We start from the raw sequence: 13,513 nt of genomic DNA on the forward strand, positions 1-13,513 counted from the left end.
ATGGGCATCAAGAGAAACCTGACTTAAACTTGATGGTTATTGTTGCTACATCAATAACTTCTATCTGTCCCTTTCTCTGTCTGTCGTTCTCTCTCTCTCTCTGTCTCTCTCTCTCTGTCCGCTATAATGCTAAAACTCCCCTGAATGGCACATGTACCGCTTCACTCTCTCTCCCCCTCCCTCGCACACCCCCTCTCCCCCCAGAGAGGAAACAAATAATCCCCCACTACTGCACTTCTCAGTTCTTTCATTGGTCTCTCTCTCGCTCGTGCTCTCTCTGTGTCTCTCTGTGTCTCTCTGTCTGTCTCTCTGTCTCTCTGTGTCTCTGTGTCTCTCTGTCTGTCTCTCTGTCTCTCTGTGTCTCTCTGTCTGTCTGTCTCTCTGTGTCTCTCTGTGTCTCTCTGTCTCTCTGTGTCTCTCTGTCTGTCTGTGTCTCTCTGTCTGTCTCTCTGTCTCTCTGTGTCTCTCTGTCTGTCTCTCTGTCTCTCTGTCTCTCTGTCTGTCTCTCTGTCTCTCTGTGTCTCTCTGTCTGTCTCTCTGTCTCTCTGTGTCTCTCTGTCTGTCTTTCTCTCTGTGTCTCTCTGTGTCTCTGTGTCTCTCTGTCTGTCTCTCTGTCTGTGTCTCTCTGTGTCTCTCTGTCTGTCTTTCTCTCTGTGTCTCTCTGTGTCTCTCTGTCTCTCTGTGTCTCTCTGTCTGTCTTTCTCTCTGTGTCTCTCTGTGTCTCTCCGCCTCTCTCTATTTCTCTTTTCCTCTTCCTGATTGCCATGACTTGCTCCTCATTCCTGTTCAATTATTGGATAAAGTGCTTCTTCAAGTTCTTAGCATCATCTCTCCATCAATCCACAGTGACTTCTGCCTGTTTGTGTGCTTGTGTGGTAAGATGGCATGCCTGTGTGTGTGTGTGCTGGGCCACATGTGTTCTGGGAGTGTGTATCGGAGAGAGCTTCTGCAGCAGTTTCCTTTCCCAAATGCCTCATTACTACCTCTCAGTAATTACTATGTGACGCAGGCCCCTGCAAGCCCCTTGTGTAAACACAAATAGTACGGCTGACTAGCACTGCCAGAGAGGGCAATTAAAACACAATCATCTCCATTACTCTTCACTTGGGGACACATTTGCAGAAAAGGGACCTAACAGTACACTTTGAAGAATTCTACTTTTTAAGCATGTAAGATAGTAGGTTTCTATAATTCATAGATTTTCTTTATGTATATATTGTATAGTATCTATATTTGTACATTTACAAAAACAAACTGTCATTGGAAAATGGTGTTTCCTCCTGCCTCTTCCATCTGCTGGATGGAAGGCTGGCTTGCGTCCCACCTTATTCCCTATTTAGTGCACTACTATTTACCAGGGCACATAGGGTTCTGGTCAAAGGTAGTGCGCTATATTGGAATAGGGTGCTATTTGCGACACAGCCTGTGTCTCTTGCGTGTGCTGTTAGTCTCTCAGACTGACGCAGGTTAGTAGACACTGACCGCTAACTGACCACTAACGGACCGCTTCAGGAGCATATCTTCTGCCAGAGCTCTAGTGCTGATGGAGTCATTGTCCAATTGTCCATTTGAGATCCACAGGATGAAGCCACTAGCCAACACAGAAAGAGTGACAGTACATGAGATTGCCATAAACACATAAAATAAGGTGTCCAGAGAGATGACTGCTGCAGGGAGTATCCTAAAAACCAAGGTCACAAGGATGGTGAAAGTCCATGAAAATCAGAACTTCTCAACTTAGAGTGCAACTGTGTCCGTGTCTTGTTTTGGGGCTAAAGCTGGAGGATGTTGAGGATGGTGAGGCCAGATAAAGGTTGGTAGATGAACCCATGTACAGAACAGTGTGTAGGACTATGCCGCTTTGCCCCCACAGCCACCCCCTGTCCTCTCCAGCTCTGTAGCCCCTGTCCCTCCTTCCTCCATGATAAGAGTCTCTCTCTCCTTCACTTCTTCCTTTCCTTCCTCCTACAGTGCCACGTTGAACTCTGTGACCAGGAAGTCCACGTGTTCTCTCTCTTTGGTCTTGAAAGCCTCAGCGATGAGGCGCGCTGCGTCCCTGTGCTCCCGGCCCCTCAGGGAAACCCCGTTTACCTCCAGGATTACCTGACCCACCTGCAGCTGCCCGCAGTTGTGTGCCGAACCGCCCCTCTGAGAGAGAGAGGGAGAGAGAGAGAGAGAGACCTAGAACATTTATTTGTGATAAAGAGAGCACAAACAGACGACAAACACTCGTTGGCACATCGTCACTGTTACAATTACTAATAAACCAGGAAGCAAAAGGACCTTTGTGATCTCATCTCTCACCACTGTTCCAGTCCCTCAGCTCAAATCAAATCAAATTGTATTTGTCACATGTTTTGTAAACAACAGGTGTAGACTAACAGTGAAATGTTTACTTACGGGTCCTTCCCAACAATGCACAGAGAAAAATAGAAGAAAAAAACTCGAAAAAATTATAACACGATGAATAAATACACAATGAGTAACAATAACTTGGCAATATACACGGGGTACCAGTACTGTGTTGATGTGCAGGGGTACGAATGTATGGGGGTAGATATATACATATAGGTAGCCATCTCATTTGGAACGTTCACATGGACTGTGATGACCTGAGACTAAAGATACTACAAGAGTAAAACCAAAGATACTGGTAACTAACCCAAGATATATCACCGGCATCGTTTCCAATGAGAGCAAATTAAGCATAGTGGGCAAAACAAGCGAGCAGGTGGGCAAAGCCAAGCACGAGCTAGCAAGATCCTAGCTAGCAAGATCCTAGATGCTATCCTAGCCTTATTTTAGCATGTATTTGCATATTTCCGTTAGGGAACGCCTTCTCTGTGAAGGCCTTCTCCTTCTTAACAACACCATTTTTTGCAATTTTGGCAAAGGGTCAAGCCTACAAAACTTTGACTCTATTCGTAACAGACTGTAGTTTTGGGAACTGAAAACTGTATTGAGATCGAATGTTTCATTGATGAGAAGAATGTCAGCCAAGTTTCATCTAGCTCCATCTTCTCCCAGTTTTATTTTATTAATTTTTTATATCAAAAGTCAAAAGGCCTCCTGCGGGGCTGGGATTCATTTTTATTTTGTACAAAATATATATAAATATAGGACAAAACACACATCACGACAAGAGAGACAACACTACATAAAGAGAGATCTAAGACAGCAACACATGACAACACAGCATGGTAGCAACACAACATAACAACAACATGGTAGCAACACAACATGGTAGCAGCACAAAACATGGTACAGACATTATTGGGCACAGACAACAGCACAAAGGGCAAGAAGGTAGTGACAACAATACATCTGGCAAAGCAGCCACAACTGTCCGTAAGAGTGTCCATGATTGAGTCTTTGAATGAAGAGATTGAGATAAAACTGTCCAGTTTGAGTGTTTGTTGCAGCTCATTCCAGTCGCTAACTGAAAAGAGGAGAGACCCAGGGATGTGTGTACTTTGGGGACCTATAACAGAATGTGACTGGCAGAACGGGTGTTGTATGTGGAGGGTGAAGGCTGCAGTAGGTATCTCAGATAGGGGGGAGTGAGGCCTAAGAGGGTTTTTATAAATAATCATCAACCAGTGGGCCTTGCGACGGGTATACAGAGATGACCAGTTTACAGGAGTATAGAGTGCAGGGATGTGTCCTATAAGGAGCATTGGTGGCAAATCTGATGGCCGAATGGTAAAGAACATCTAGCCGCACGAGAGCACTCTTACCTGTCGATCGATAAATTACGTCTCCGTAATTTAGCATGGGTAGGATGCTCATCTGAATCAGGGTTAGTTGGCAACTGGGGTGAAAGAGGAGCGATTACGATAGAGGAAACCTTATCTAGATTTAACTTTAGTCTTCAGCTTTGATATGTGCTGAGAGAAGGACAGTGTACCGTCTAACCATACTCCCAAGTACTTGTATGAGCTCTAAACCCTCAGAGGTAGTAATCACACTTGTGGGGAGAAGGGCATTCTTCTTACCAAACCACATGACCTTTGTTTTTGGAGGTTTTCAGAACAAGGTTAAGGGTAGAGAAAGCTTGTTGGACACTAAGAAAGCTTTGTTGTAGAGCATTTAACACAAATGAGCCAGCTGAGTATAAGATTGTATCATCTGTATAAATGGATGAGAGAGCTTCCTTTTGCCCGAGCTATGTTGTTGATGCACTATATTTGGTTCTAAACGGATGCTTCAGATTTCTACATCTTGACAGACATCAAGCTAAACTAAATTTACTACTTACTATAAGACTATGTTGGTGCTGTTTAGACCCAGGGAGCATCTATTGAAGATTTGATGCAAAAGTATATGATCCTGAATTAAATGAATCTGTTAGGAATTGTGAATGGTTGTGAATACTTTATTTGTGTATTAGTGTGAGTATGGTGTGAGTAAGTAATCATTCAGGAAGAGCCAGAAACATAGGGCTCTATTTTAACAAACCTAATGCAATGGTAAATCTAAGCGCAGGAGGTAGCGTTATAGGTTGAGGATCATGTCAGAAATATTTATGCTATTTTCACTATCACAATTATCGGCAAAAAACTTGGTGGCATTGAGCAAAAGGTCAGGGTTCTGATGAATAAAAAAGTTGTGTGTGTGTAGAGGCTTGGCCCCTCACTGGCCAATCAAAACATGCACAATGGTGAAATATGTGGTTGCTTCAAGTTGTGTATTTATTGCCTTGGAATCAACTCCAATTCCGATGTTAGTCCGTTAGAGTTTGTTAAATGGCTTACTGGAACGTAATAACAAAATGTAGACCTGTCTTTGCTAAATTTGTTGCCCCATTTGCAGTCCACATTGTTCTAACTAATTGTATGGCTTTAACAGCACTCACACTGATACAGGGGCTAGGCCTAATGTACATTGTATTATAGCTGAGCATGGACATGGCAAATATTGAAAATAAGCTAGATTAAATGAATTATTGATGAGGTGTAAAAATAGAACAAATAATTCTAATCAAATACTAAACGAAACAACTTGTTTTAAATAGGCTATGTCACACTTACTGGCACCATCATTTCTCCCCGCGGGCATATAGTATTAAAACAATGTAAACAATGTAGCTGGATAAAGATCCACTATAAAGAGAAAGGGAGAATGTCCACTCACTGTCATACTGCTCCCAAATAGGCCTGTGTTTTCAGAACATAATCGGAACTATTTTACAGATCAGATCGTATTCACACATCTTCAGAAGTTGCATTCCAAGCGCACCACAGACGTTGTCACGATAAAACCAGGAAGGTGAATCATTCTATGTTTGGTTATAATAGAACTAAACGGAAAAATAAGCAATCTATTCTTAAAAACCCCCAGCAATAAATAAATGTAAAATGTAATGAATGATATCATGAAATCACCAACATTAAAAAGACACACATTGCTGTTGAACCAACCTTCATTATAGTAGGCCTAAGGGAAGGCTTCGGTTTTCAACATATGAAACGGAAAACTAGCCATTTTTACAGGTTGCAGATAACTTCTAATTACGAGGTTCCCCGGTATCTTTCGTTTCATGATGGGCATGGACATGTAGCCTACATCATGGCGGGGGTTTAACGTACATCAAAAACGGGACCTGTATGGCTAAAATAATGTGGGCCTGCCTACAATGCATAGATAACAAGAGAACACAGCTTTGGTGATGATATTTTAACAAAGCTTTGGTGATGACATTTTAAAAACCCTTTGGTGATGACATTTTAATAAAGTTTTGGTGATGACATTTTAAAAACGCTTTGGTGATGACATTTTAAAAACGCTTTGGTGATGATATTTTAATAAAGCTTTGGTGATGACATTTTAAAAACCCTTTGGTGATGACATTTTAATAAAGTTTTGGTGATGACATTTTAAAAACGCTTTGGTGATGACATTTTAAAAACGCTTTGGTGATGATATTTTAATAAAGCTTTGGTGATGACATTTTAAAAACCCTTTGGTGATGACATTTTAATAAAGTTTTGGTGATGACATTTTAAAAACGCTTTGGTGATGACATTTTAAAAACGCTTTGGTGATGATATTTTAATAAAGCTTTGGTGATTAAGATTTACTTCCAAGCGGTCTCAGGAGGCAAACCCTTTATCAACAGTATTGACTACTCCGCGATTGCATTGGGCATCAAAAGCCTTCATTGAAATTGAAACCTCCCATGCCTGTCTGTCACTCGCTCGATTGCCTGTCTCTCTCTCTCTCTCTCTCTCTTCCTCCCCTACCTCCCCTTCTCTGCAAACTTTCTCAGTCTAAATCCCCTTTATTATTATGTACCATCTTCTCTTCCATCTCTCTGTATATCTCTCTCCCCTTCCTAGCTCCCTATCTCCCTCCCTCCATTGCTCTCTTTGATTTTGAATATGCTGATTTCACGGTCAGAGCCTTTGTCGCTCCGCTCGCAATCAGCGGCTCTTTTATTTTTCATTAGCCTCTCACCAAAGCATATTTTGAGCGGGAGGGCTTTCAGTGGTTCTCTGAACTCCACAGAACAGCACAGCTCCCTTCCCAGCCCTCCTCTCTCCTCACTCTTTAGGTTAATCAAAAGAGACACAAACAGACCTGAACAGAGCAGAGCTACAGCCAGGTACGGTGGTATTACCCTCAGTTCAGCCAACCCTTTATTTCACATAACAGTCACTGCTCTCAGTGGATGTACTCCTTCAGGTAAAGGGAGAGAACATGATCAACTCTTATCCTCTTGATTAAACAAATGAAAGGGTGCTTGGAACCCAAAAAACACATTTAATGTACTCTTACAGTTAGACATTCATGTAAAGCACCTGGCAAGGGTAAAGGGCAATATTTACCTGAGCTGGACTTGAACTAGCCACACCCACGGACGTCTAACCTTAGTCACGACATCACAGGGTTGATTTTTGACCCTATTGCCATGGCTACTGTAATATTTAAATGTAAACCCCTAATTGTTTGCAGGGGTTTTTCACAAGCATACCATTAAAACACGGAACATGCTGCATAAATAATGGGGCCGGGGGAGATGGCTGCCGGGGGAGATGGCTGCCGTTTTACGGGCTCCTAACCAATTGTGTGTGTTTTTTTGTATTATTTGTAAATGATTTTGTACCTAATGTTGCTGCCACTGTCTCTTTTGACAGAAAAGAGGCTCTGAAAAGTCAGAACAGCGATTGCTCACCTCATACTGGACAAAGATTTGTATTTAACAAGTCGGACGCAATGTCATTGGCATGAAGAAGAGACGGCGATAATATATCGGGTAGATAGAACAGCTGCCTCCGGTAAGTCTGTGTCTATTTGTTACTAACAGCTGATGCACAAACTCTAATATTAAGGAAGTCTCAAGGTTTTGCTCGCCTGAGTATCTCATGATAAGCTGTAGACCACACTATTTACCAAGAGAGTTTTCATCTATATTTTTCGTAGCTGTCTATTTACCACCACAAACCTATGCTGGCATTAAGACTGCACTCAACGAGCTGTATAAGGCCATAAGCAAACAAAAAAATGCTCATCCAGAGACGGTGCTCCTAGTGGCCGGGGACTTTAATGCAAGGAAACTTAAATCTGTTTTACCTAGTTTCTACCAGCATGTGCAACCAGAGGGAAAAACTCTAGACCACCTTTACTCCATACACAGACACGAGTACAAAGCTCTCCCTCGCCCTCCATTTGGCAAATCTGACCATAACTATATCCTCCTGATTCCTCTTACAAGCAAAAGTTAAAGCAGGAAGTACCAGTGACTCGTTCATTACGGAAGTGGTCAGATGACGCAGATACTAAGCTACAGGACTGTTTTGCTAGCACAGACTGGAATATGTTCCGCAATTCTTCCGATGGCATTGAGGGGTACACCACATCAGTCACAGGTTTCATCAATAAGTGCATCGATGACCTCGTCCCCATAGTGACCGTACGTACATACCTCAACCAGAAGCCATGGATTACAGGCAACATCCGCACAGAGCTAAATGATAGAGCTGCCGCATTCAAGGAGCGGGACTCTAATCAGGAAGCTTTTAAGAAATCCCGCTATGCAATCAGACGAACATCAAACAGGTAAAGCGTCAATAATGAGATTGAATCCTACGTTCGCCTGATGTGGCAGGGCTTGCAAACTATTACAGACTAAAAAGGGAAGCACAGCCGTGAGCTGCCCAGTGACACAAACCTACCAGATGAGCTAAATGACTTCTATGCACGCTTTGAGGAAAGCAACACTGAAGCATGAGAGCACCAGCTGTACTTGATGACTGTGTGATCACGCTCTCCATAGACAATGTGAGTAAGACCTTTAAACAGGTCAACATTCACAAAGCTGCAGGGCCAGACAGATTACCAGGACATGTACTCTGGGCATGCGCTGACCAACTGGCAAGTGTCTTCACTGACATTTTCAACCTGTCCCTGACCGAGTCTGTAATACCAACATGTTTCAAGCAGGCCACCATAGTCCCTGCCCAAGAACACCAAGGTAACCTGCCTAAATGACTACCGACCCATAGCATTCACGTCTGTAGCCATGAAGTGGTTTGAAAGGCTGGTCATGGCTCACATCAACACCATTATCCCAGAAACCCTAGACCCACTCCAATTTGCTTACCGCCCCAACAGATCCACAGATGACGCAATCTCTATTGCACTCCACATTGCCCTTTTCCACATGGACAAAAGGAACACCTATATGAGAATGCTATTCATTGACTACAGCTCAGCGTTCAACACCATAGAGCCTTCAAAGATCATCACTAAGCTAAGGACCCTGGGACTAAATACCTCCCTCTGCAACTGGATCCTGGACTTCCTAGCGGGCTACCCCCGGTAGTAAGGGTAGGTAACAACACATCTGCCACACTGATGCTCAACACGGGGGCCCCCCAGGGGTTTATGCTCAGTCCCATCCTGTATTCCCTGTTCACCCATGACTGCATTGCCATGCATGACTCCAACACCTTCCTTAAGTTTGCCGATGACACAACAGTGGTAGGCCTGATCACTGGCAATGATGACACAGCCTATAGGGAGGAGGTCAGAGACCTGGCAGTGTGGTGCCAGGACAACAACCTCTCCCTCAACGTGATCAAGACAAAGGAGATGATCGTGGACTACATCGACGGGGCTGTAGTGGAGCAGGTTGAGAGCTTCAAGTTCCTTGGTGTCCACATCACCAATGAACTATCATGGTCCAAACACACCAAGACAGTCGTGAAGAGGGCATGACAACACCTATTCCCCTCAGGAGAGTGAAAAGATTTGGCATGGGTCCTCAGACCCTCAAAAAGTTCCACAGCTGCATCATTGAGAGCATCTGGTTGCATCACCGCCTAGTATGGCGCATGTACGCGGCGCATGTGACAAATAAAATGTATAATTGCTTAGCATTGTCTCATTGTCTCAGGCCCTCTGAGTGTCAGAGCCCTGCTATAGAGTCTATTCTGAAGGTTATAATCATCCCTGGTAAATCTGCCAGTCCTCTGGAGTGGAGGAACAATGGCATGGCAGCCAGGGATCTCAGTTTGAGTTCTCTTCCAGTGTGAAACCACAGACTTATCTGACAGAGGCTGTGTTGTGTAGCCATGTGTGGAAGAGGAGGCGGCACGGGCCAATGACAGTGCAGAGTTGCAGAACACAGAGTACCATGGCTAGATCAATTCTGACAGGTGCAGGATATTGTCTGGCAAGCTGTCATTTCGGAGATGACTTGAAAAGGGAGGGGTGAGAGGGGTGAGGGGCATGAGGGTTTATTCTAGGCTGTTTGAGACCCACCTGTATTGTGACGATACGTGGCAGGGGCTGGCGAGTGTTGGCACCCCCTTCGATGGCGATGCCCAGGGTGCTGGCACTCTTTGCCACCCTCACCAGTGTGGAGGTACGCTCCAAGAGACCCGGCTGCAGAGAGAGAGAGATAGAGAAGAGAGGGGGCATAATATAACTCAGCTTTTTACTCAAATATTCACCCTGGAGACCCATGAGCTCTTTTCTTTTGCACCTTTGTTACACATTGGTCCACCCATAAAGGTAGGAACCAATCAACAATTTTCCCACCACCTAACCACTAATCAGCAATAAGCATAAAGGGACAGGCAGAGGAAACAAGAGACCTCTAGCGCAGTATGAGATGAGATGGAAGTGATTGAATAGATGAGAAATCATTGAAAAGACAAAAATGTATCAATGAGCAAAGAAAGAAAACTGTGTGTACATAAAGAAAGAATAAAACAGAAAGAAGTTAGGACAGTTAGGATTGAGAACAAGCTTCAGATAGAGTGAGCAGTGACAGAGGACAACCCAGCTCTGTTTGTCTGTTTCTCTTCTTGTAATCCCTCCCTTTCAGCTCCATCCATCCATTCATCCATCCATACATCTCCCTCTTTCTGTGTCGTCTTTCTCCCCGCTGGTGTGTCCTCCTCACCGGTTTGGCGGTGCTGTCCCCACGTGCCCCCTTGGGGTCTCGTGGGGGGCGTGTGTGGGGACTGCTTTCCCTGCTGAGTCGCCCCGACTCGCTAATGTCCACCCCGCTGTCCTCGCTCAGTGTCTGTCCACTGTCTGACAGCTGGGACAGGGTGGCACCTTGGAGGGGATGGGTGCAGAAGGTTAGAGACTGGCACAGGGACACACTCAGGCAGAAATACATACACCCATGATTACACATAAACATGCACTTCCTCTTATTTGTGTAACCAATCCTTCACGTCCAAATCTGGTCTCGTGGTTTTCGGAGTCCAACTCTAGCTTTTCCTCCAACCTACTCCCTCCATGCCTCTTACCTCGTGACTGGGGCAGGGACCGCACCTTGTTGACGTCAGACTCTGCATTGGGCCTGTGGACCTCCACCATGACAAAGTGCTGTTTGTTGGAGCCAGAGGAGGCCTTGTCCGGGCTGTGTGGAAGGAGAGGGGGTGTGGATGGGGCAGGGAGTGGAGGGGGAGGGGGTAGATATGGGGAGGGGGTGGCAGGTTTGGTGGTCTTAATAGATGACTGGACTCTAGGGAAGGGGCCTATGGCGTGCTTGTTGACCATGGAACACTTGGAAGTTGCCATCTCCTTCTTAAGGGGGACAGAGGGGTCCCTCTTATGGGGGACGGAGGGGTCCCTCTTATGGGGGACGGAGAAATCCTTTTGGAGGTGGACCTTGGGTGAGCAGGGGGACCCTTGGTTCCCCCTCTGGTCCTTGGGTGGGTTATGGGCAGGGGCGGTGAAGTAGAGTCCAGAATAGGAGGATTCGGAGGAAGGGCGTTTTTTGACCTGGTCTCGTCTGCTGAGATGCCTCTGCAGCCCTGGGGGGGGTGGGGGGTTGAAGGTGGGGGGAGATTCGGATGTGGAATGCACCTCATCCTAAGATAAGAGGAGAACAAACAGATCACATTCCTTTCATCCCACAAAACACTCATATACTACAGCACATCTCTGGAATCTCCTCATTCCACACACACACACACACACACTACCAATTATCACGCCTCAGAATTCAACACAACTCATTCAGTTAGGCCAGGATTCAGTTGAGCCCCACAGCTAAACATGGTCTTTGTGTAACCTCAGGTTACACCTTCCCAGTCCGCTGTGTCCCCGGCAACAAGCTCTCCCCTCCAACCAAAACCAACTGAGAAATGAACAATGAAAACAGCAACAGGAGCGGGGAGAGAATGAATGAAGTGATTCATGGGTTTAAAAATAGCAAGAGAAAGCAATCAAAACCAACACAAATATGTTCTGGCTGAATGGAGTTGAGGTGTTTTTAAGACTCTTCAGGTCTTTGCTTTCTGTGTCCCACATTACATCGCCTTGGAACCAACACAGCCTCCTGTCGACATCGGTTACCGTTGCTCTGGTAACTGTGGTAGGTATTCTTGTTTGTGTTTGTGTGTTTCTGATTAGAGCTTTTACCTCAGGTGTCAGACAGAGAGCAAGTTCCTCCTTAGTAAGGAGGGAGGAGGAGGAAGAGGAAGCGGAGGAAAAATGTATGCTATCCTCTAACTCTAAACAGACTCCTCCACAGGAAAGAAAGAAATAGGCTATAAGAGTTCAAACTGCATATTCGTTGCTTCCTCTTCTTGTCGCTCTTTCATTTCCAGCTTGTTGTTTTTTCCCTCCATCCCTTCCTCCAACCTCTGCTCTGTCCATCTTTATGAGGTTATGGTTCTGGGCCTGACTGCGGGGCTCACCAGAGAGACGTCAGACAGTACATCCAGACTCTCTTGAGACTCCTCCCCATTACTGTCCACCATACTGTCATTCTGAGAGAGAGAGAGAGAGAGAGAGAGAGAGGAGGGAAAATAGGGGGGAGACGAGGGTAGAAAGAGAAGAGAGAGAGAGAGGAGGGAGAGAGAGAGAGACAGCGAGAGAGAGGGAGGTTACGTGAACAGCTGCTTATTTATCCTAAAGCAAATGTGGAGTCCAAATTGCATTTCATAGGAGTTGTTTCATCTCTAAGAGGGAGGAAAAATAACTCAATATCGTTCTAAATATACTAATCATTCTAAATAAATGTAAATCTACATTGTAATCTCAACGTTTGGAATGCAATACTACAGGTGGGTACTCGTCACACACACACAAACACAAATGCACACACAAACATTTCTCTATACACACTCACACACACTTTCACTCTCACTCTAAAAACACACACAAGCACTCACTCCATAATTTTATAACCACTCACACATAATATGCACATACATTTATATTGACTCTACACACCCACACACCCACTCACATGCAAGCTGCTGTTCTCTGTATTGGAACGGACTTTTAAAATATTTCCTGCATATAGTATGCTTACTTACTTACTTACTTTATTGTCTATTTCATATTTCTTATTCTTATTTCTTGTGTGTTTTTTCTAGTAATACATTGTCATTGATGAATGCATTGTTGGGTTTTGAGTTTGCAAGAAAGGCATTTCACTGTACTTGTGCATTTGACATCAAAACTTAAAATCTGAAACTTGAACACACACCTCTAAATCTCTATATTACACCTTTCAATCTCAAAGTTTGGAATGCAATACTACAGTGGGTACTCAGCACTCACACAAGGTGCACAGAAACCCAATATATCTGCATGGTGCAGGATGAACTGTTGTTCACTGTTGATTGTTTAGTGAGTTCAGACCCTTCATTAAACTCTGCCTGTACCAAAACAAAAGCCCCATAATTTCAGTCTAATTAAACGCTCACTGACAGCACGGGGAGTACTTACGGGCAATTCATTTACTGCAATACAGGGGCACAACTTTCACTGGGAATGGCGGGGACATGACCAAATGACAAATTGCATTTTTGTCTCCCCTGGTTTTATCATTGCACTGTGATAACAAAAGCGGCAATGGTGTGCTTTAGGACCATGCGGACGCCTCAGAGTCCGCATGGCAATTCCAGCCAGCTGGATTTAGGACCGCGTGGACACCACAGAGCGTGCAGACAGGCTGTGTGAAGGCAAAGCTTCTGAAAGGCACAGTGCTGCTGTCTCTGTGTGTGTTACGCTTTTTCTCAGAGAAGTAAAAACAAGC

At 44.6% G+C, this 13,513-nt stretch overlaps 1 protein-coding gene across 1 annotated transcript in view; it reads right to left on the bottom strand.

Moving 5' to 3' along the window:
- Nucleotides 1-680: 680 nt before the first annotated feature.
- Nucleotides 681-13,513, bottom strand: part of LOC112220333 (whirlin-like) — a 141,095-nt gene continuing 128,262 nt past the window's right edge. The window contains exons 8-12 of the mRNA XM_024382152.2: nt 12,165-12,236; nt 10,767-11,334; nt 10,412-10,569; nt 9,766-9,888; nt 681-2,148 (exon numbers count right to left, since the gene is read on the bottom strand). Coding sequence (XP_024237920.1) covers nt 1,966-2,148; nt 9,766-9,888; nt 10,412-10,569; nt 10,767-11,334; nt 12,165-12,236 — 1,104 coding nt within the window. The 3' untranslated portion in view covers nt 681-1,965. The remainder of the gene's footprint in view (nt 2,149-9,765; nt 9,889-10,411; nt 10,570-10,766; nt 11,335-12,164; nt 12,237-13,513) is intronic.

The sequence above is a fragment of the Oncorhynchus tshawytscha genome, linkage group LG20 (genome assembly GCF_018296145.1).
Source record: "Oncorhynchus tshawytscha isolate Ot180627B linkage group LG20, Otsh_v2.0, whole genome shotgun sequence".
Classification (NCBI taxonomy): domain Eukaryota; kingdom Metazoa; phylum Chordata; class Actinopteri; order Salmoniformes; family Salmonidae; genus Oncorhynchus; species Oncorhynchus tshawytscha.